This window comes from Meleagris gallopavo, chromosome 1 (assembly GCF_905368555.1).
Source record: "Meleagris gallopavo chromosome 1, MGAL_WU_HG_1.1, whole genome shotgun sequence".
In the NCBI taxonomy this organism is placed as follows: domain Eukaryota; kingdom Metazoa; phylum Chordata; class Aves; order Galliformes; family Phasianidae; genus Meleagris; species Meleagris gallopavo.
Window position 1 is genome coordinate 178,538,393 of NC_139404.1, and position 23,555 is coordinate 178,561,947.

General features: G+C 41.7%; 1 protein-coding gene across 2 annotated transcripts in view; it reads left to right on the plus strand.

Annotated features, from left to right (window-relative positions):
• The first annotated feature begins 767 nt into the window (after positions 1-767).
• Positions 768-23,555, plus strand: part of GUCY1A2 (guanylate cyclase 1 soluble subunit alpha 2) — a 150,466-nt gene continuing 127,678 nt past the window's right edge. For both annotated transcript variants that reach the window (XR_014881106.1, XM_085216267.1), the window contains exons 1-3: positions 768-1,289; positions 11,427-11,488; positions 14,459-14,580. Coding sequence is in view for 1 of the 2 variants with exons in the window: in XM_085216267.1 (XP_085072393.1) it covers positions 1,020-1,289; positions 11,427-11,488; positions 14,459-14,580 (454 nt within the window). In the remaining variant the exon portion in view is untranslated. The remainder of the gene's footprint in view (positions 1,290-11,426; positions 11,489-14,458; positions 14,581-23,555) is intronic.

The window sequence follows — 23,555 nt, forward strand, 5'->3', positions numbered from 1 at the left end:
CTCTGTTTGACAGAAGATGAATTAATGACAAGTTGTCTTTCTTGACGGTTGGATGAAGCACCATCACTGAGGGCACGTTTCCTTTGGTCTTTCTGCAGTACATGGGTCTGTCCCTGCTGCCATAGTACCCTCACGCTTCCTTCACCCCAGCTGTATGGGCAGGGAGGGCTGGGAAAAGAGAGCCCAGACACTGCCTTATGGGTGTCATCCTACATCCAAACTCCTCTGCTTTGTTTCCCGCACCCCTCTCCTTTTTCTTTTACCTGGATTGTAACGCAGAGAATGAGTTCAGTTCTTTTTTTTGGACGTGACTCACAACGTCAGACCCGAAAAGAACTTTTTCCTCTGAAAACTGATGGCGGCCCTTTAGCCTTCTCCTATTTTTAATACCATCAATTTCCCTAAGGTTTAGCGGTGCCGTTTAGTGAAGTTCTCCGGCGGCGGACGCTCAGGGCCGCCTTCCCCGGCAGCCCGGGCTCAGGGAGCTGTCCAGCACCGCCGCGGGCCCGGTGGCGGCGGGGCCGGGCGCGGCCAGAGCAGCGCGGGGACACCTCGTAGCGCAGGGACGCCGCCGTAGCGCGGGGACATCCCCGTAGCGCGGGGAGGGAGCGCGGCGCAGCGCGGTCAGGGATGGGGGATGCTGCCGGGCTGCGGCGTGCGAGAGGCGGCGAGCGGGGACGGGAGAGGCGGGAGGAGGAGGAGGAGGAGGAAAGGGCTCCAAACAACACGTGATTCCCGCGAAGCAGCGAGGGAGCCGGGGGAGGGGAGAGCGAGGGAGGGCGGCCGAGGCAGAGGAGGGCAGCCGCCGCCGCCGCTTTAAAGCCTCCCGGCGAGGCGGCGCCGCGCAGCACCCGCGGCTCGGAGCGGCGCGGCGAAGCGCGGAGCAGAGAGCGGCCCCGGGGCGCCTTCGCCGCCGCCCCCCGCCGAGGGGCTCCGCGGCCATGCGAGGCGGCCGCCCCCGCGGCCCCGCGGCCCCGCACTGCCCGCCGCTGCGCTGAGTCCCGCCGGTCCGCGGCACCATGTCCCGCCGCAAGATCTCGTCCGAGTCCTTCAGCTCGCTGGGCTCCGACTGTCCGGAGACCAGCCCCGAGGAGGAGGGCGAGTGTCCGCTGTCCCGCCTCTGCTGGAACGGCAGCCGCAGCCCTCCCGGCCCCGCCGAGCCACCCCTCGCCGCCGCCGCTGCCGCCGCCGCCGCCGCGGCCAGCGCCGGGGCTCGCCGCGCTCCGCGCCGTCGGCGGGTCAACCTGGACTCGCTGGGCGAGAGCATCCGCCGCCTGACGGCTCCCGCGGTGAGTGCTCCGCGCCCGCCCGGCCTCCTCACGCGCGGTTCCCGGCGGCTGTTCCGCGGGGCCAGCTCCGCGCCCGAGCCCCGGGGCGATGTGCGGAGCTCCCCGGCCTCTGCCCGGCCCGCTCGGGCGGTGGGATGCGGCAGAGGGCTCGGCAGCCGCGGCGGGAGGCATACGCTGCCCCGCTCCGCTCTTCCAGCCGAGTTCTCGGCTTTAGGATCTGATGTCATGAAGTGCTTATTGCCAGCTGGTGTTAGCAGCAATTCTGTAGGAAAAGTTATGCACGTCTGTATATGCGTAGTATGCCCGTTCTTTACCACAGAGGAGATGTGAACTTCTTGCGTGGCAGGGTTTTTTTTGTAGGGTTTTTCCTTGCTGAACAAGACGAAAAGAAAGTTTTTGTGTTCTGCTCAGAAATTCTGCAGCAACAGATTTCTCTGCCTCTCCGATGCTCCAGCATTCTAGAGAGAGCAGTCTGAGGGTGTTCTGTGGTCTGTGATTGATGGCTTTGTCTCCAGCTGCACTTGTAGCTGAGAGGCAACGAAGCAGTGCGTGTGCCACAAAGAACAGAATTGGTGCTGAATGCGTGAGGTGTGCGGGCACTGATGTGGGTGACTGCAGTCAGCAGCTCCGGAGCTGCGCTGGCTGTGTGTGCAATAGGAACTCATTCTCCAGCGCTGTGTTACAGTACTGTCTCTGTGACCATCACTACATTTTCCTCAGGAAGTTCCAGCTGTAAGGGAACGCTTTTTGCTTGTCGAGATACCTTAACGTGCTCAGGTATAGAACATAGACTGCAACAAGTAGCCTAATCTGCACGGCAGTCACATCTGCTGAATTTGGTGGCATTGCAGTATCCTTTCGGCTTTTTCTTACTCAGCTTTGGAGATGACTTCTGAATCTCATCCATCTGCTGTCGGTGTGTTTTGCTTTTCATTCCTCTTTTCTGTTTCCTTGCTCGAACAGGCTGGATCTGAGCAGCCAGGCTGCCTAATGGGGAAAGTTAGCGGTGCATAACCGAGCCGGCAGCTGTCCGCTTCCAGCCAAGACTTCTCTTTCCCATTGATTTTTTACCTCCCCACTGGGAACCTGGGCTTGTCATGCTGAAATTAATAGATGGTATCTCAGATGACTTGCCTTGTTTTAGTACCGAAAAATGAAGCTATTTAATTTGATAATGATGCAGGGGTATAATTAGAGCATGTGTTACCCGAAATATTGGAAGTATTCTGAAGTAGCTCAGTGTAGTATTTTTAGATAACCTCAGTGTTTGCATTTTCCCTTTGGCTGTTACCTCCCAAAGCAATAAAAGACAACTACAGCTTTACAGCTTTCATTCATTGTTGAATTTGTTTGAAAAAATACACACATTCCGTGAGTTGAGAGATGAGAAAACTTCGGTTGGTCTGAGTCCTCCTTCCTTTCTGCTCCTGGGGAAACTGTAGCTAAGAATGCAAAAATTTCATCCCACCTCACCACCATGTCCCAAGGAATGCTTTCCATTTGTTTCCTTAGCAGATAACTATAGCAATTCTTACTGCTGTAACAATCTTTATTTTTGTTGATTTCAATATGTGATTCATACGATATAGAATGTTCCCAAATTCCTTTTATTATCTTGGCACTGTAACTACTGCTTCATTCTACCTTACACATTTTGGTATCAGTTCAGTGGCATTCACATTGGAAATATCACAATGGTGCCATCCTGGTACAAGAAAGGAATTGGTTTCTCGTCTTTTCGTTCTTGACTCCAACACATTACTCTTCAGGTGCTTTGTTGTTTTGGTGCCTTTTTTAATCTTTTTGAGAATCTTTTCTGTGATGCTGAATATATGTGTTCATGCAACAAGTCCGGCTGCCATCTGTCTGACACTCAGAATCTGATCTTTTTCTCACATCTGTTGATCTAAATCAGGAATAACTTCAGTTGGAACTTAAAAACTGACACTGGCTGTACAATTAGTGCCATATGAGAGTCATTGCCCTTATTTTTAAAATTTAAAGGCAAATTGTAAGGGTGCATTTACAACTGTTCTTTTTGAGTGAACAACTCTAATACTTTTACACAGATGTAGGTATGTCTTCATTCCGTAATTCTATGAAGATCTCTCTTAAGTATGGAAGCACTAATGCATGTATGAGTGTGTGTGAATATATATACTATAGATCTTGCCTACAGTAACTCAGCATGTGCATTTTAGCCTTAATGTGGCAGCACTTCATTTCCATCCCAGTGCTTGCAAAGTTGAAGGGTGCTACAGGTTCCTGATGCTGATTCTTAATTTTGTTCTTTTCTTTGGTCACGGTTGGGATTGAGACGCTGAGTCAAAATTTCTCTCTGTATCTCCACTGATAGAAATGCTCTGTGTGTGTCTGATGCTGCAGAGATGTGTGCAGGGAGCTCAGGGGTGATGTTGCTTCAATTCAACAGGAGCAGGGGCTGCCGAGCGTTGCTCTGGGATGTGCAGAGCCTTGATGTGAGCCGCAAGAAGGAGCCTTCAGGCTGAAGGAGCTGCACAGTAGCAGGGAGCAGAGCAGCAGGGGGCTGTGCGAGCAAGCTGGCCCTTAGAAGTGGTAGTGCCAAAGAGTGCATGAAAATACAAGCATCTCCTGTGCAGTGCATTCGTGAGCATGGGTACGGCTGTACAGTCAGTGGAAATTGCGTCGTGTATCACTTGCAGTGCTGCTCTCAAATTTAGCTGTGGTGTGACTGTGCAAATACTGCTTTTTGAAAAACAATGGGGAGAAAAAGTTAAAAAGTGAAGCTCTACATTGCAGATTGTAACCCAGCCCCTCTTCTTGCTCTGGGAGGACAGCTTCCAGCACCTTCCAACACGTGTTATTCCAACTTCTGTTTCAAATGTGTCGTCAGAGATTTTCCTGCAGTTGTTATGCTAGAGGATGGAGGGATCCGATCTTGAGTCACCACAGGGTGATTTTACATTCCTGGTGATTCTTAAAGGTTTCCCGACATATTTGGACGGCTGAATGAAAAACACCACCCATTTAGAATTGCTTCCCCAACCCTCTCTATTTAACAGCCAGAGATGAGAGGATGGAGGGCTTCTCTCTCCACCAGAGCAGCTGCACAACTTGGTGAAAAGTTTGCGGCAGTGAGGCAGGTGAGCAGTGCTCCTCACGCATCCTATATGGGTGTTGCTGAGCAGGGTGCAGCCAATGCAAGGAGAGGGGCAACTTGTGGCTGCAGCTGCACCACGCACACTGCAGCCCGCATCCCACTGACCGCTGTTGTGCACAGGGAGCTGCAGCAAGAGGGCTGAGGATCGCAGCCCAAAGGCTCAGGGTGACCATGCCTGGCACCTGGGTGTGCAGACGGTGTTTTCTGGGACCAAACACAGCTGCTTGGTGCAATGCACAGCACAATACATGTCCAAATGCATGTCACAAGCAGACTGAACGATAGTTTTCTTTTAATTCTAGCTTTATTGTTGTGTTCTATTTTAAAGGATGAATTTTACACCCACAATGACATAAATTTTGAGTGATTATAACTAGAGATGATGATGCTACGAGCTGTAAATTATCAACATCAATTTTTCTGCCTGTAAGGGCTCTGCTATGTGGGAATGATATCCTGGCACTGGTGGATGTGGTTTTATTCTTCAGAAATGCCATTTATTTTCTCACTAAACTCTAGTTCCTTGCAGCAATTTTCACATTTGCTCCAGTTCCATCTTGACTTGTATCCAATCCCAGGCTGAAAATAGAATCAAAACCAGAAAAAAAAAAAAAAAAAAAAGAATAATTTGCCACTGGTTTGAAAACTCAGATACTCTGCTCCCATCTCAGGGGCACAGATTACCCTGAAGGAGCTGAGAGTACCTGGGCACGTGTTCAGAAGAGGCTGTGTACCCCGAAGCACTGTGCTGATCCTTCTGGAAAGAGAATTACAGCATGACACAGCATTAGGCTGACTTACATTTCTAGTCCATTTTATTTTCTGAATGGCCCATGCAACAAATCTCTCGAACTATAAACATTATTAAGTGGGAATCGCTTCTAGTATACTTCTCTCTTCGTGCAGAATTATTCCCACTATCCTTTAAAGGCTCGAATGAAGACAATTAAACTTCTTGTGAGGAAGCTGCTACTGGCTGCTGCCAAATAGTTTGAATTTAAGAATTGTCTTTTTTGAATACAGCCTTCTTCCTGACAATGGGGAAAAAAAAAAAGAACCTGAAGACTACCCCTAAAGTTATTGTGTGGGCTATTAATGGTGTCACTGCTGAAACTTTGAATTGTTGAATTGAATTGGTAGCTAAGAATCTTGGGCAAGGGAATTTCAGCCATGGCAAATGAAATATTTTAAAAAACAATTTAGCTGTGCCCAAAGGACTTCAGCTTTTACTGACCTCAGTTCAGTTCTGTTTGGGGTGAACTTGAGCATTTTACATCCAGTACTCAGACCCAACCACAGTGATGGATGCTTTCTTAATGTTTGTGCAGACCTGGACTGAAATCTCAATTTTTCAGTGCTTGGAAAAAGCATTTCTTAGAAAACATTCATACTTTGCAGGCATCTTTGTGTCCTGGAAGCAGAGACCACGTCAATATATGCCCCTAAATTGCAGTGTGCAGTCACAGCTACATAAAACTGAGAGTGAATATCCTTCATTCACAACTGCTCCAGCAGAGGTACCACTTTACAGCAGTTCAATGTAGCCTTGGTGAAACTTGGAAAGTCAGCAGATAAGCCCTCTTTGCTTTTCCTTCTTGTGCTAATGTTTAGGGCTATATGTTATGCTATAGTTCTGTCTCATATCCAAATTCTTTCTAGATATGACTGCAAACTCTGTTTCAAAATGAAGACAAAAAAATCTGTGTTTCAATCACAGGGCTCAAAGCACATTTGCAGCTTGGTGTATAAAATTAGGCCCAATGATGCTGAGAACATTGGGCTTGTCCTATTCCAGCAGAAGAAATTCCTTGAGGAGCATTGACATGTAGAGCTTCTCATTTCCCACCTAGCGTAGCACCAACGATTTTATGCAGTAGGTATGAGTTGCTTTCAAAGATAAACAGGTATCATGAGAGGTAGATTGCTGTCATGTCCTCACGTACTGAATGTCTTCTTCCTGCAGCACGGAACAGATCTTCTAACCATCCGAGACATGGCTGAAATTCAACAGATGAACAAAATGATCCCAGCCGCTACTATAATGGATAGCACCCTGAGATATTTATCCTTCACTGTCAAGGAGTTAGACTGGATGATCTAATAGGCAATTTCCATCCATAATGTCTGCGATGCTTCTAGTTGAAAGGCAGCTGGGGATACAGGAATTATAATTTCTAATTATTAGTTAGCACTTTTATTTCTTCAGAGTGTTTGCGCTGTTATTGCCATGGTATAATAGGGGATAAAATACTTGGTCTCAGTGTAATTTATTAAATTGTTTCCTCTGATGTGAACAAATATTTGTCTGTGAAGAATACCCCAGCTTGTATGAACTGAGGAGAAGAATGCTCTCAGCTTTAGATGCTTAGTAATACAGAGTCCTGGTGCAGCACCTTCTCCTCATGTCCGGGTGATGGTGTGCTGCTGTCGGGCAGCACGCTTTGCATCCAGCTGTCAGCCATCCCACTCTGGATCTCCACACACTCCCCTCCTGGGGGGGTCTGCATCTTCTCCTCTTGATAGAAAATTGGGTGCTACTTGTGGTGATCTGCAGGCAGTTGGTGCTCTTATATAAAACACAAAATTCTGGAAGCAGGAAGCTGATTTTCACAGTTACAGAGAAGAAAACTGAGTGTATCCTAAAAGTTAAAAAGCTAGAGAATAAAACAAATATTTTTTTTCCAAATTATCGTAAGCACCACTAGAGATGGATTTTTTTGAATTCTCAAATGGTTCATTGTGTTGGGGTTCTGCATGTCTGCTTTTGATTTTGGTCTATGCCCTTTCATTCCATCCTATTAGGAAGGGGATAGAGAGGGATCCAGGTCCTGCTAGGGAGCCTTCCTCCTTTCTGCATCATCAGAAAATTGTCAGATGCCAAAAGAGCCTTCCTTTCCTTTCTCAGTTCTGTTTTTCCTCGTTGCAGCAATTTCAGTACTTATCTTCACAAGCCTGGCATTTTGGAAATGTTGATAAATGTTTGTCCTCAGCTGAAGCCTCTTTGATTACTGCCTCTTTAACATCAATATTGTTCCAACCAGAAGGATAGAGAAAGAACAGATTTCAACCACTTTCATGATCCTGGGTTAAATATTAAAGAAAAAAATCAACGGCAATGAAACTATTTTTCCTTCCAGGTTGTCTAGGTACAAGTGTGCTTAGAGGTCTGTAATCATCTAAGCACAGAAACTTCACTAGAATTGTTTTTGAAATACAAAAAAATAAGTGTTTTTCATTAATGACAGCTCAGCAGTGAAACCCTCAATTAAAACCTTACACATCTGCTGAGTTAGTGATTGAAGACTACAAATTTAAAACACTTAAAGCTATCAGCATGGATGTTCTGGTTTGGCTGAGGTCACAGTAGCTCACCCCTCCTGCGTGCAGAAGTGCTGTGCCTCCAGAAGTAACACACAGCTCCCTAAGACAAGGAGTCTGAAGGGGCCCCTTGACCTGACAGAGTTCCTTGAAGAAATTCAAATAGAAGTGAAGTGGTTTCTAGCTGAGATTATTATGCTTTTCAGTGCTTCAGCATTCGTGTTTAAAATTTTTAGCACTCAAGTTTTTAAGAGCAGGACTGTTGAAGCACTTCTGAGGCTCAGCTAGGAGGCACTTAGCTTTTACCAGAAAAAGTCTCTGAAGCCTTGTTAGGATTAAGGAGAAGCTGTATCTAGCTGCTTTTTTGGCTTCTAGCTGCTCATTTGGCTTGGACATGCCCATTTCCTACTTCCTTTCTTCTCTAGTACTGTCTGGTCATCATAAGATGCAAAAGGAATGGGATGGAGAATATGAAATTGTATTTTTGTAAACTTAAGCAGTGTCATCTAGGATACTCTGTTTAGTACTGTCACCTCATGGTGGGGTTTGTCTGTGCACACCTAAACATCAAAAAGATGTGCAAGTCTAAAGCAATTGGTCAACATCCTCTTAGGCAAATGACACAGATATTTCTGAAGACTGAGTCCTTAGACTTTTATTAGTTGCCAACTGTACAAAGAAGTGTATCACTTTGGGTACATACAGTTGGGCAAATGAGTCCTACTGTTTCTTTCCAAAAGTGTTGCAATTAAATGAGAAACATTTCAGAGGTAAAAGGAAATGGTCAGGGAAGAGGTTAAAGCCTTCTTTCTCTGAGGAGAGATTGGAAAGTTTATATTTGATTGCCCAAGGAAAGACATTTATAAAATAGGTGTAATTAAATTAATCTAATCTTTTTTTCAGATGATGCATGTTTAAACTAGAATTCCTTTTCAAAGTAAGTTGTCTGAGTTAAACAACAACAAAAAAACCTTGAATACATCATTTAGACAAATACATTAATGAAGATTTTCCCCACTTAGTCTTGAAAACACCCCTGAAGGTATTACTAATCTAGCTTCGGGTCTTGATTCAGTTTTGCACGAGAGCAGAGTGAGATCTAGTGAGAGGGGTAGATTTCTCTCCAAGTGCATCCTACAGGCTGGGCACCACAAACAGAGGCATATGGCTGAGTTACAGTTGCTGCCATGATGAGGTGCCATGGCACCTGCTACTGCCTGCTACTGTGCAGTAGTGGCCTGCTCTGGTTTCAGTGTTGAGTTACAAGGTATAGGAGCTGCAGGAGAGGGTGAGCAGGTATTGTTGTCATGGAGGATGAACAGTTCTTCAGAGGCCTTGCAGAGCCAAGAACCTGAGCCCCGTGTCACCATGAAGGATTGACAACTAGAGACAACATCAAGGGGCAAGGGTGGAAACTCTTGAGATGGGGGAGACCGGTGTTGTGTTACTCCTGACAGAAAAACAGAGAACCCTTTTTCTCATACATGAACTACAGTTCAGCAGTTACAGAGCAGGGATAAGTACTCTGGGGAGAGGTGATATCTTGTGGCGAGGCATCAGAGCCAACTGAGCCTCCACTGTTAAAGGCTCTAAGGAAAGGAGGATAGCAGTTATCAGAAACTGTCTCCTGAGGAGAAATTTATCTGCCAAGCTACCTTGCTGCCTCAGGAGGCATGCTGCTTGCCAGGAGCTCAGACACGGTATTGCAAGTAGGCTGCCAAGGCTCATCTGGTGTTGGGACAGTGAACTCTGCTGCTCATCCATGTGGGCATTAATGATACAGCCGGGCGAGCCCTTGAGAATATCACAAGTGTCTACTTGTCTTTGAGGTCAAGGGCAAAAGGTGTGGGGCTCAGCTGGGGTGTGTTTGATCCTGCTGATAAGTGGGAAAGACTCAGATTGGAGTCCATACATCTTGTTAGGCAGCCTCTGTGGCTGGTATTGCTGGAAGGGCTTTGGTCTCTGAGGAGCAGGGACTGCTGAGGAAGAATGGAATTCATCTGACAAAGTGGTGTGAGGATGCCTTGACAACAGGCTTTGTAACCTTGTGAGGAGGGTTCTAATTATTTGTAACCTTGTGAGGAGGGTACTAATTATGCTTGTTTGGGAAGGGGTTTCATTCTTTGAAAAGAAGGCTGGGGAACAGTGAAAAGTATTTTTTATCACAGGAAACAGCTCTTGCAGAATGGAGAAGGACTTATTTGACACAAATATTAAAAAAAAGAATATATCTCTTTCAAGGTTTACATCTATTCCAGCTTATTTTTGTAAGTGTACACATTTCTACACATTTGAATCCCAATGGACAGACAAAGTCCTACAATTTGACGTTAAAAAAGAAGTTTTTACAATTGCACAAACCTTGCATAATCTTTTTTAATGCTTTTTTTGGTACCTCCTTCTGCCAACTCACAGGCAACTGGTAGGAAGAAAGGTCAGGTCGTGAACTGCTGAATCTGTACAGCAGTTGGAAAAATCTGAGACTTTCAAAGATGATGGTAGTTTGAATGAAATCTCAAGTGATATTTTTTCAAGAACAAAATAGCTAAAATTATTGGGCTGTTTGGCTGTTACTTTCTAAAGCAATTACATGTCATTTCTAAAAGGTGAAGAAATACTAAATATCTCTAAAATTTGTGTGTCTGGTGCTGCTGCTGAGTCTTACCAAAATTCCCTGTGACTATGGTACAGAAGGAAGGATATTTAAAGGATACTTAAATTCAAATTGGGTACCTTTGTCTGCTTGTCACCAGATAAAATGTACAGGTGAAAAACTTCAGATTTGGTACATGCTGGTAATTTTGGAAGAGTGATAAATAGAGTCATAAATTACTTGGAAAATTCTAAAGAGATTGACATGGATTTTACATTTTCTTGATTTATCCAATGATTTCTCAGGCATTATAAATATAATAAACATATATATAAAAATATATAAATAACAACTGCTGTTGTTCCTATAAATAATAGGAACAACAGCAGTTCCTATAAATAATAGGAACAACAGCAGTACCAGTAGTAGAAGTGCTTTGTTTGGTCAACACTATGGTAGCATTAACAATGAAACACAGTTATGCACATATGTTGTTTGCTTGGTGAACACCTACTAAAATGAAAAAACATCAAAATGCTTGAAGCATGTCATGATTTTCTTTGAATGAACTCGAGCATTCAGATGATTTAAAAGATGGTGGAAGAATTATGGCTTGCTAGGAAAGTAAGCCAAAATAAATTATGTCTTTATAATATTCTTTAATGTAAAATGCTCTATGGAGCATAGAAAGTTTAAAGACCCTATGCCTTTTCCTGGAGATATGTTTATCAGAAAATTATAGGATTTACTTGCAGACTATTTAAAATTAATTATTTTAAAGTAATGAGATAATTGGCAGGTGATAGTTAGCGAGAGCTAATAGTGAAGTGGTTACTTTGTTGTGGACAAATAGTTTTGTAAGCAGTATAAATCTTGCATCTCATTTTTAAATTAATTCCTATTAAATGAAGAACTAAGATACTAGAAATGAATAATATTTCTGTTGCTATGATTGGCACCTGGCAGGTGGATGATGAGGAGGAGTAAAGCTGGAGAATTAAATAGTGTGTTGGAAGATATGTTATTTAGACTGTGCCACACTTCCCTAATCTTATGATTTTTTTTTTTTTTTTTTATTCTTCCATAGCCTCAGACAATTCAGCAAACTCTTCAAAGGACACTGCAGTATTTTGAGCATCAAGTTATTGGGTAAGTGTCAATTTGAGGTAGTGAAAGGTGTATGGAAGTGCTTTCCTTTATGCTTTCAAAGTCACAGCCTGGGCTGACTGGCTTTTTAATTTTCCTTACAAACTGCTAGGGAAGCTCTGGAGTAGCAGCACATACAATGGATATTAGTGATAAACTGCTGCCCAGTCCTTTTTCTGTGCAATCCCATCACACCACGATTGCTTCATTAACAGTGACATTTCTTGTCTGAGGAGAATAGGGAATCTTTTTATAAAAGTTTAAGATCTACTCCAGTTTGCTTCTCATAGAGCCAAATGAGATTTCTGGAAAAATTACTTGTTCTGTGAGCTGAGGCACCAGTCTTGCAAAATTTTACATAATTTTTTGCTGCACACATGTATGGTTATATACTTGTTTTTTTTTTTTGTGTGGGTGGAAGCACGGCAGGGCAGAAAATCACCTCCTAAGAGTTTATTAAGAAAATTAAGAGATAACTGAGGAGTTAAATAAAGTGATAGCAACAGTCATCATGAAAACCTGAGACATTCTTTCATTGATCAAAATAATCTCCTTACAACCTCTCCTACACAAGTATTTTGGTTTTTGCAGACAGCTCACATTTCCAACAGAATACAATGAATGCATGCCTGTAGCCATTAAATGGCAGTGCCATGTGACAAATGAGGAATGCTGTCCTCTGAATTCAATTACCAAGATGTAAGGGAAGTTTTTTTCAAGCTGCATTTAGGGACTTTTTAGGATTTATGACATTGTTTTGAAGCTCAGTGCACTGAAGGAAATTTCCTTTGCTTGTTTCTCAATATTTGGTTAAAATTCAAAGGGAGCCCTAGCTTGGTAGGTGACTTTTGCAATGTTAGCATGGCTGGATAGCACCTGAGGGCAAGAGAAGGGAGCCAGTCCTGGCAGGTAATTATGATGTCCATCATGGGACAAAGAAAGGGAGAAACCTGGCTGCTAATATTTTCAGTTGTGAAAAAATTGTGAAGCCTCATGTCAAGAGACGTCAGTGGGTGAGACAGAGCCTTGTGAAAAGCATATGTGCAAAAACAATGCTGCCTATAATTTATGGCCACATATGGTTTAGATATTCTTATTTCAATGGACAGAGTTTAAGAACAGGACACTCTGGAAACCTGTAATTCCTGTGATTTACAATGCACTTTGACTCAAGTTTTTGAACACTTGTATAGGTTTAAGTAAATCACAGTGAAAGTAGAATCTGTCTATAGGAGATGTCTTATATTTGTGCTGCCCTTATACGCACTGTGGAGGGCTCAACCTCACTCCTTTATCCCTGCCTCCTTTCCTTCCTCCCTCTGAACCATGGAGGGCATTGGCAGTGGGGGCTGAGGTCATTCATAACAGCTCCTCTTCTAACTCCGCACACTCCGTTGCTTTGCTCCAGCATGGACACTCCTTGGCATATCCCCCTGCTCCAAAGTGGAGTCCTCCACCAGCCACAGGGGAATATCTGATCCAGTGCCTAGGGTACCTCCTACCCATCCTCCTTTGCTGCCTCTGCTGCTGATGCTGTTGTTTCTCACACTCTTTTGTCTCATTCCTCACATTACCAGGTGTTTTTTTGCCCTTTATTAAACATGCTTTCCCAGAGGCACAATCAACATGCTGCTGGGCTCAAGCCGTGCTCAGTATGGGGCAGACCCAGCCTTTCCTCACAGAGGCCCATGTAGCCCCATAGACAGTACCTTTGTAATGACACCCTGTAGACCATAAATGTTTATTAAATCCCCTGTTCTCCTCAAGAGCAGAGGTGAGGAATGACTGTGGTGCCATTCCAGGAAGCCTGTGATGCAGCCTGCAGAGGCCTGATCTCTTGCTTGGTTGTGGCTTTGGGCTGTGACTTCGAGCTCTGGCACTGGCACAGGATGTGGCCTGCTGCTGAAGCAGGATAAGGACTGCTGTCTATTGGCATGGCCTGGTGTCACCAGGGGCCTCTGTGAATGGTCACTGTAGAGCGTACTATCAGCCTTTGCTTTGCTCCACATGGAAGACCAGTTTGTTGTTGGAGTAACCTGATGGGCAGCTCTGAATCCATCATAGCCTTTTCCACAGGTGCTGGCAAACCAGGTTCTGGGCTTTTCAGGACATGATCAGATGAGAAGTCCAGTCCTTAGTGCTGTTCATGATTTATGAAGTATAAACAAAGTGTGAAAGCACAACAAAACTGTTAATAAAATACTCATTTAAAAAATCTTTTCTCTGAGCACTGAGCTAAATCAATTGCATATTTTGCCAAGAGCATTGTCACTCTGCTGTAATATTTTCTTCACTTGTATTGTCCTCTGTCTTCATTATCACCTGCATAAAGCTTTGTTTTAAATGTAGTATGAGCTTCTGTTCTGTTTCCGTTGAATTAAGGAAAAACAATGCAGCAAAGCTAAATCAAACAGAATAATTTAGATGTCAGTCCTTTCTGTTGGCCTGAGCACAGCTCTGTACATTTCAGCAGTGGTGGGATTCTTTTTAATTTTTCTCTAGCAGGCTTTAACACAAATTTCATCTCTTCAGAAGATAATCCTCAGAGAAAGCTAGGTTTTGTTCTTGCATTGCTAATGTAATGTGACAAAGAAGATTTATTCTTCTTATTAGTTATTCTCCATTGTCTCATAAGCATCTTGCTTGGAGTTTGCTGTACAACTTTGTTAGAGTATCGCAGCAGGGATGACATGTGACAGATATGCCTGATACTCTTCCCTCATGCCTGAACCCTTTGGAAACACCTTCTTTCTCATGTATTTATTCTCACTGGAGATAATATTCCAGATTCTAGTATAATGCCACATGCTATTAATCCACTGTCATCTGTGTGAGAATATGTATGAAAGGGATTGATGGGAAGAGGGAAGAGATGGGGGGGCTAGCCACGTCATTTATTACCATTTCTGAAACTTATTTATCTTACATTTGTATAAAGAGATGATATATGTTTTTTTTACTTTTTTATTCTAGGTACAGGGATGCAGAGAAGAACTTTCACAATATATCAAACAGATGCACCTACACAGACTGTGCTGGCAATGAAGAAACTGAAGATGTCTCAGGAATTCTCCAGTGTACAGCTAATGTACTTGGTACGCAATTTTTTTAAGGGAATTTGTTTACTTCATTTGAAAAGTTTATTGACCATCTTATCACCAACAAAGAACCAAGGCATTGTTGTTCCAATGAAGAAAATTCAGGAAGTAAGCAGCTGCATAAGTAAATGATATATCATGTCCTTTTCTACACATATTTTGTGCCTTTAAGGCAATCTAGAATGATTTTTCAGTGGAGGTGCATTGTGTTTTAGAGTGTTGATGTCAGGACTTTTTGTTGAATGTGGGACTTTTAAAGGTTTTAAGTCAGAGTAAATTTGCATCTATGCAGGCGTGAGTCTTGGAATTGTCTCAATTAGTGTTGAAGGATTTCTGCAGAACAACAGATGCTCTCAGAATATACAGGAATGATGGATGGAGGGCTGGAGAAACACAGTGCAGGATGTACCATCTACTATCAATATTGCCCATAAAACCGTGTTCCTTCCTGACAGTAGAAAAATAAGTATAAGAAGTGCAGAGTCCAATGCAGAGCCCGATGCTGAGTGTAATTTTTTGATTTGGGGTTGTTTTAACTATTTCACTTCTGTGAAAATGACCATCTTCCTTGTTTAAAGTAAACTTTACAGATTAAGCTTTAACCCTTAGGCTATACTTCTTCTGATGTTTAAAATTTCTTTGCTTTTCCTTTGGAGCCTTCAGTAAACTGCTGAAATTAGGGTGGAAGGTGCAAAAGATGTAATTTTTGGTTCACTGGGAGTCCTCTTTGACCTGGTAATATACAGGATAAAGCTGCAGACTTTTTATGGCATTATGCAGCTAGAATTCTTTCTTCAACAGGAGACATAGGACTGAAGTCTGACCTTAGATGATAATTCACAGAATCATAGAATCAGGGAATGGTTTGGCTTAGAAGGGACCTTTAAGATCATCTAATAAGTTAATTAAAGACGTGATGTACTTTCTGTGTCAGGAGAATAATGTAAGGTCATAGTCTACCAGTGTTGCAGTGTGGACCACCGAATCCTTCTGACAAGAAATTCCTTTCTGAGGCTATCTGATTTGTGTGTCAGTCTTTTCTATCTCAAACTGTTAAACAGATGTGGTGCATTCTGTGAAACAGCTTTTGTGTTCTTGTTTATTATGAATGTTTTCTCAGTGATCAAAGTGTTTTTTCCTTTGTCAAGTGCTGTATTCTGCAAGATGATAAGCACCTTCTGAGTGCTTATCATCTTGCAGAGGTTCTGAGTGCCTTTAGCTGCTGTTCAAAGCTGTGGGAAGAAGCTGTGCTTGGCACCTTCCATGTTTGGGCCACTAAGAGAACACACTAAATTGTAAATATGTACAGGATTAACTACGGCGTATTTTGTTTGCATCTTTAAATGATTGATTACTTACTCTCAGAAATAAATGCTATGAATTGTAAGGCAGGACAAAAACAAAGTAATGATTTTATGTAATAACATGTACATATTAATACTGTTAATAACCCCCTGACAAATTAGATTTTCAGTACTCAGTTCACCATGAAACAATGCATGTATTCTAAAAATAGTTACAAACACTTTTGGCTTCAGAGTGCTTTTAAATCAATATGTTAGTCCTGACCTGTTAGCATGACTGAGTGGTGATGTGTAGCTGGTTTTTCGGTGGTATCCTCACAGTCTGTGTTGAGGGCAGATCAGCTCATTGGGATCCCAGTTTATAAGCAGTATCTGGATGTTACTGTCTTTGGGAATTAATAACATGGGTTTTCTTGGAAGTAAATTTGCAGGGATTGACTCTTGGAAAACCACTTCTTTTAAAGATAAAATCTGAGTTCATAGCAAAAATAATAATAATAGTAATAATAATAATAAAATCCATGTGAGCAAAGCAGTAACAATGAGCAATAAAACCAGTTTTTCATTGTAACTGTTAGTTCCTTTGGAGGCTGCATAATTAATTCTCACATACAGTTATTTTTCTGGTTGAATAGGGGTTAGTGAGAGAATTTTCTGTGTAAGAAGTACATTACGACTGAGATGGGTATCTGGAGCAATTGGCATTGCTGACAGAAGACAAGAATGAATCTAACTGTGTTGGAGGCTAGAGAAACTGTTGAACCAAATCTAGCACTCGAGTTATTTATAAGAGTGGTAGCAAGGATTCATTGTCTAGGACTGCAGGGAAGTGTATTCTTACAGATGCTTGGCAGCAACCTCCTGATCTCTTACATTAGATAATGCCAACACAAATCACCTCTCCTGACCCTGTAACTGCCTCTAAAAGAGTAATTTGGCATTCCTTATTCATCAGAAGACAGTGAATGCTGAGATCATTAGTAAGCCTAGAGGACTGTGAGCACGTTTTGCACTGTGGTCCTGGTGCTCACACTGCTCATAGCACAGTGCTGGCTGCATGCTGCACTCCCAGCTCAATGCACACAATTTATCATGTATGGACACTGGAATTTTCCTCCTGTCAAGTTATGACAAAAGTACGATACCATCTTCCTGCAGTGGAAGGGCCTGGTTCTTCTCATCTTCTTGGTAAGTTATTCCTGCTACAAATCTAGACATCAATAGAGGTATTCCTGCTTTAATCTGCAGTAATTAATGGAGCCACGTCCATCATGCTCAAATGCTGTGAACCATGTTTGATACCAGATCAATGGTACAGCTTTCCCTTCTGGTGACAGCTTCTGTGACTGGAATATTTAATTTAACTCAGTGTTCTTTTCATAATAGTGCCAACAGCTTTTGATGGGCTCTGCTTTCTTTAACTGTGCATGCATACTTTTTATAGTGTCCTTCATAAGCATATCATCCAAAGGAAAAATAAGTAACAGTAGGTTGGAAACTGGGCAAAATAAAAATCCTAGCCTCAAAGAGAGCATTTTGAAATAAAATATTTCAGTGAATAAATGCTGATATGTTTCATTCTGTTGACCCAGATAATGCCTTTAGCTGATTAGTTAGACACTATTCAGAGCAGACTTTTGCTGTTAAACTTAAGTTATTTCAGGAGTAATGACAAGATTTGTATGATCAAGCATATTATGTGGATTTCTACTGCATTTCCTTCCATCTTTTATTCAATTAATTAATTTGTGCAATATAATTGTTTTTAATCTGTTCTAAAAAACTGGCTTCTAAAACCTTAAACTACAAACCTAATTTTTCCTTAAAGAATGCACAGTTTACATCAATGGCAGTTGAGTTAGCTCCACAGGTGGATTTAAATTCATTGTACAAAGTTTTCCTGTTAGATATTTTACACTTACAGATTAGTAATAAAGCTCACCTTCTAGATCTTGTTCTGTTAGTGGTGTGAGAACTTTGAGCCTCTGTCATTACTAAGTGAATAACTTTTTGGGTATCTTCCATGTGAAGGATGATATGACATGAAGACAAGAATTCTTGGATCTTCTGGCGATATGGTATGTGGAATTCCACATTATAGCTCTGTCCCATCAGGAAGATAAATTGCATACCTAGATTCAGCCTCCCTGAGATGCTGAGGAGGAGGTGGAATTCATTGTTGGGATGAATTCAGAGAGCTCTTTCTCTTGGTGAAATTTGCTTGTCACTACCAAAGAAGGTATGAGCTCTAGGCTTCTTTATTCTGAGCAAATCATGTCATTTCTAGATATAACCGGCAGGGTTATTCCGTCATTTAGCCCACATAATTCCATAAAAGTCTTTTGTTCTTTGTACATTTGTATAAACGGAATGTCTGTGTTTCCTTTCTGAAACTAAGAAAATGTCAATATATTTTCTAGTTAAAAAGGAATAAATTTGAGATCTTTCTGGTAACTATTCAACAAATAGCGGCACATTGTTGCTGACAACAACTGCATTTGCGAAGACAGGAAATACATTGAAAAGAAGATATCAGGAGAGATCTCATCCTACTATGAGATTAGATCAAGTGATGTAAATGGAAAAGATGGACAAAGGCTTGGCACACTGTCTGCTGAACAGATGCCTGAAAATTGTAAATGCTTATATATTTAAAGCACATAAATTAGTTTCACTTTCCATTTCCTTTGAGCTAACAACTGCAGATAGTCATTAGGATGCAACTAATTTAGGATACACAGCTTGATTTATAATTAAAGCTGTTGGTTTACAAATGGTGTAAAAGGAAATGCTACATGGCCCAGAGGACTGGAGAGACTAATGGATTCTAGTAATACTTGGAACTGCATCCTCAGGGGGGTCGAAGCTTTACACATAAGGCTCCTTTTATTTAGCAGATATTACACTGCATGGCAACACTACAGTAATCTAAACAAAATCCACATAGTTAATGTGATTTCAAAACTGAGATGAACACATCTAAATTAGAAAAGGACAAATGTTGATACCAAATGGCCTTAGACTTTGCTGTTCTCAAACCAGAACTATTTATTGTTGGAAAGCAGATGAACTATCAGTACAGTATTGAACAGCTTGAAGTTATGATGCACATTACCATCTTGTAGAAGTCTATTTATAAAGTAGAAGACATTTTGGACATGATTCATTGACTAACTGTAGGAGCTTGTCATTATTTTAGGTGCTGTGGAGTATCTATGTTAAACCTTCAAAAATATATAGGTCTTCCACAACCCTCTTATCCTGGCAGTTTTAACTATATATTAGTCCTTTTGTAGATGTCTTGGATGCCTAATGAAGTTTCAAGTAGGATTAGATTTTTGTATTTATAACATTAGATTTATATGTTTAATCATCTGAATTGAGCCTTTTATATATGTGAAGAACTACGAGAGATGATTTTGCATTTCATGGGAAATGTTTTAGATTTCGTTACCATTTTATTCTTTCCAAGAAATGAAGTTCTCCTCTCAAAGTGGATTCAAAGACATAGATTTAATGCAAAGGCAAATTTTAGACTGTTTTTACTGCTGTTTGATCTCTAGAGTTAATACAAAGCAAACTGTATCTGCCTTATTCTTAGGAAATATCAATTTACTGATTGTAGTTCTTTGATAAACTCTGTGCAAATAGAAGTAGTGAGGTTTCCAAGATGCGATGGGGGGAACACAGAAATTGCCGTGCTTCAGGCAATTTGCTTTTGCCCTGAAAAAGCTACTACTGAAAGTACTATATGAAGGAAAAGAAAAAGAATGCTGCCTCTTCTTTATAGCTGAGTTGAGCTTCCTGTGTCAGTAATTTGGTGCAGAATCTTTTACGGGTAGCCTGAGCACAGGTGATTGAGTCCTCACTGAGTGTAGTAATTACAATTTTTTTAATGTAATATTTCTAACAATAATTTGTTGGAGGAAAACTTTAACACCTTTAACAAGTATAAAAATGCCCCATTAAAAATTCAATAAAACAAGTATTATGGTGAACAAGCATGAGGAATACTTTTAAACAATAACTCATTTTTATTTTATGAAATGAAAGTTATGGGGGCCCTGGATGATGCTGTAAGGGAAGTATAGTGCAAATTTTACAGATGTGTCAGAGTCATACATAAAGGCATAAGATGATGTTATTGTGTTTGAATAAAGGCAGTAAAATGATAATATGAAAAATACTGCCTGAGTTTCCAGGATGATATAAATTCATTATGATAATCAAGTAAGATCAAAGTCTTTTTACAGTAATTAGATACTGGTACTAGAATCATAGAATAGAATCATAGAATTGCTCAGGTTGGAAAAGACCTTAAAGATTGAGTCCAATCACAACCTAATCATACTACACTAACAACCCTCTGCTAAATCATGTCCCTGAGCACCACATCCAAACGGATTTTAAACACATCCAGGGATGGTGACTCAACCACCTCCCTGGGGAGCCTATTCCAGTGCTTCACAACCCTTTATGTGAAGAAGTTTTTCCTGATATCCAACCTAAATTTACCCTGGCGCAACTTGAGGCCATTTCCCCTCGTCCTGTCACCTGTGAGAAGAGACCAGCCCCGCTCTCGCTGTAAGCACCTTTCAGAATCTGGAAGAGAGCAATAAGGTCTTCCCACAGCCTCCTTTTCCCCAGACAAAGGAGGAAGCCACTAGGCTTACTTCATTGTTAGCCTGTACACATAAAATTCTTTCTTTTATTGAGAAATAATGTCTCTTTTCCTTCTATTTTAAAATTATACTTTGGAATCTGGAATTGCCACCTGGCTTTGTGTTGAAAAGACTGTTTAGGACAAGATTATATTCATGCCAAAAATCTGCTAATACAAAAACATTCAAGGGTTGTTTTTTTTGTTTTTTTTTGTTTTTTTTTTTACTTTAACTGAATGCGACACAATCATAGAATCACAGAATGGTTGAGGTTGAAAGGGACCTCTGGAGATCATCTATCTAGCCCAGCCCCCGTGCTCTAGCAGAGATACTGAGCACATTATTCAGTGTCATGTCCAGAGAGGTTTTAAACATCTCCAGGGAATGAGATACAACCTCTCTGGCCAGTTTGTTCTGCTCTGTCACCCTTACAGTAAGAAACTTTTTCCTGGTGTTCAGACAGAACTTTCTTTGTTTCATTTTGTGCCCATCATCTCTCATCCTATTAATGGTCACTACTTAGAAGAGTCTGGACTCACCCCCATTCTCCTGACATCCTTATTTTAAATACAAATTGATTAGATCTCCCTTCTGCCTTATCTACTCCAGGCTAAACAGGCCCACTTCCCTCAACCTGTCCTCATATGAGTGATGCTCCAGTTCTATGATCATTTTAATAACTCTTTGCTCAATTCGCTTCAGGAGCTCCTTGTCCCTCTTGTACTGTGGTATTTGGAATTGGTTGCAGTACTCAGGTGTGGTCTAATCAGAGCTGAGTAGTGCGGAAGGACAACTTCCCTTGACCTGTTGGCAATATTCTTCCTAATGTGCCTCAGGATACTACTGGGCTCTTGGCCAAAAGGGCATCTTTCTGGCTCATGGTCCTTGGTGTCCATCAGGACTCACAGGTCCTTCTCCACAAAGATGTTTTCCATCAGGTCAGTACCCAGCCTGTACTGGTACATGGCATTATTCCTCCCAAAGTGCAGGACCCTGTACTTGCCAATGTTCAATTTCCTGAGTTTCTTCCCTTCCCATCTATCCAGCCAATCAAGAACTGTCTGAATGGCAGCACAGCGCTTTGGTGTATTGGCCATTCCTCCCAGCTGCCAACTATCTTCTCACTTTCTGAGAAGGCACTTTACCCCTTCATCCAAGTCATTGGTGAATAAGTTGAACAACATTGCAGCCAGTATTTACATTTGGAGGACACCATCAGCTATGGGCCTCCAACTAATCTGTGCCACTGATCACAGCTGTTGAAACTCTGCCATTCAGCCAATTCTCAATCCACTTCACTGTCCACTCATTTAGCATGCATTTCCTGAGCTTGCCTGTAAGAATATTAAGGCAGGCAGTGTCACTTGCTTAACATGCTTAAGTCCAGGTTGGTAACATCCACTGCTCTTCCTACACCTGTCCAGCTAGTTGTCTCAGTGTAGAAGGCAATCAGGTTTCCTCTGGTGAATCCATGCTGACTATTCCTGATCACCTCTTTGTGTTCCCCATGCTTAGAGATGGCCTCCAAGATGAGCTGTGCCATCCCCTTTCCAGGAATGGAGGTGAAGCTGATTGGCCTGTAGTTCCCTGCATCCCTCTTAATGCTCTTTTTGAAGATTGGGATGACATTTACTGTCTTGTAGTCCTCAGGCACCTTTCCTGATTGCCATGATCTTTCAGAATGATTAGGAGTGTTTAGTTTTCTTTTTGTTGCTGATGTATTGGAAAAGGCCCTTCTTGTTGCCCTTGACATCTGTAGCCAGATTTAATTCCAAATGGGCCCTTGTCTTCCTCATCACATTTCTGCATGCAGGATGTTTGTTTTAGAAGGTTGTTTGTGTTTATTTAATTTTCTCAGCATTTCATCATGTCTATTATTAGAGATAAAATTCCTGACTAAAACAGACCAGCAGTTTGGTCTAGCTTGAGCATACACGTTTTTCTATTCTGAGTTCATCTAATTTCAGCTGGTACTACGTGTAACTCAATTCAGAACTAGAATGTTTTTAAAAGTAGTGGCACATCCTGTAGTCTTGAATATTGACTTGAATATAATTGGATAATTCATGTTGTTTGGAGTTAACATGTCATGTCCAGACTGACCAGACAGTCCTCTAGAGCAAACAATGGGCCAGTCTAGTCAAGATAGTCAACAAAATCTTAGGCCAAATACTAAGATAAAGCTCCTTTCATTGACTGTGAGATGAGACTTACCTATGTAGCAGTAGAGTTTGGGTATTGGGCTACCAGTCCTACTTACCCTGGTTTTGGTCAGTGGTGATAGTGCAAACTACTGTTTTAACTGTAATGCTATAATATGCTTGAAAGAAAGCTCCTTCATTCATGCTATTGCAAGGAATGTTGCATAGTTGTGTTCCCATACTATTAGCGCCTCTGCAATCTTACAACCTTGGATGTTCCTGCTAAAGACTTGTGAGTGCTCACTTCTACAACCATACTTCTTTTGAAGCTACTCACAGTTCACTCTACAGAAAAATAAGATTTACATGTATGTATGTTTGTGTATACACATGAATACGATAACTTCTTAAATTCTTGTTACCAATATCCAATGCTGACATTGGATATGGGTTAGAATTTAATTATTTTGTGGTTATAGTGAGAATTTTTATGGAAAATATTACATTACTTTTTTATGCTGATGTAGTAATAATGAGTCAGTAATTGGCACGCTGTTCTCCGAATTGGGATATTAGCAAGCATTATGTACCAGAGGTACTTTCTTTTGGCTTAGCTGATGATCTGACCATCTGTGGGCACAAAAGATCCTGGGAACATTACTGTAATAACCTAGTTTAGTGACCAAAGTTCATTATGAGTAATGGCCTTCAGATGAACTTTCCCAAACTATTCCTATTGCTTTGTCATGTTGTCCTGTTTATATATGTAATTTTGTGAATTTTAATCTGCTATCAATCATGTTGAAGGGCCAAACAGAACTCTCATTGCAGATGGTTTGCAAAGGAATGGAATATACTAATCCCCT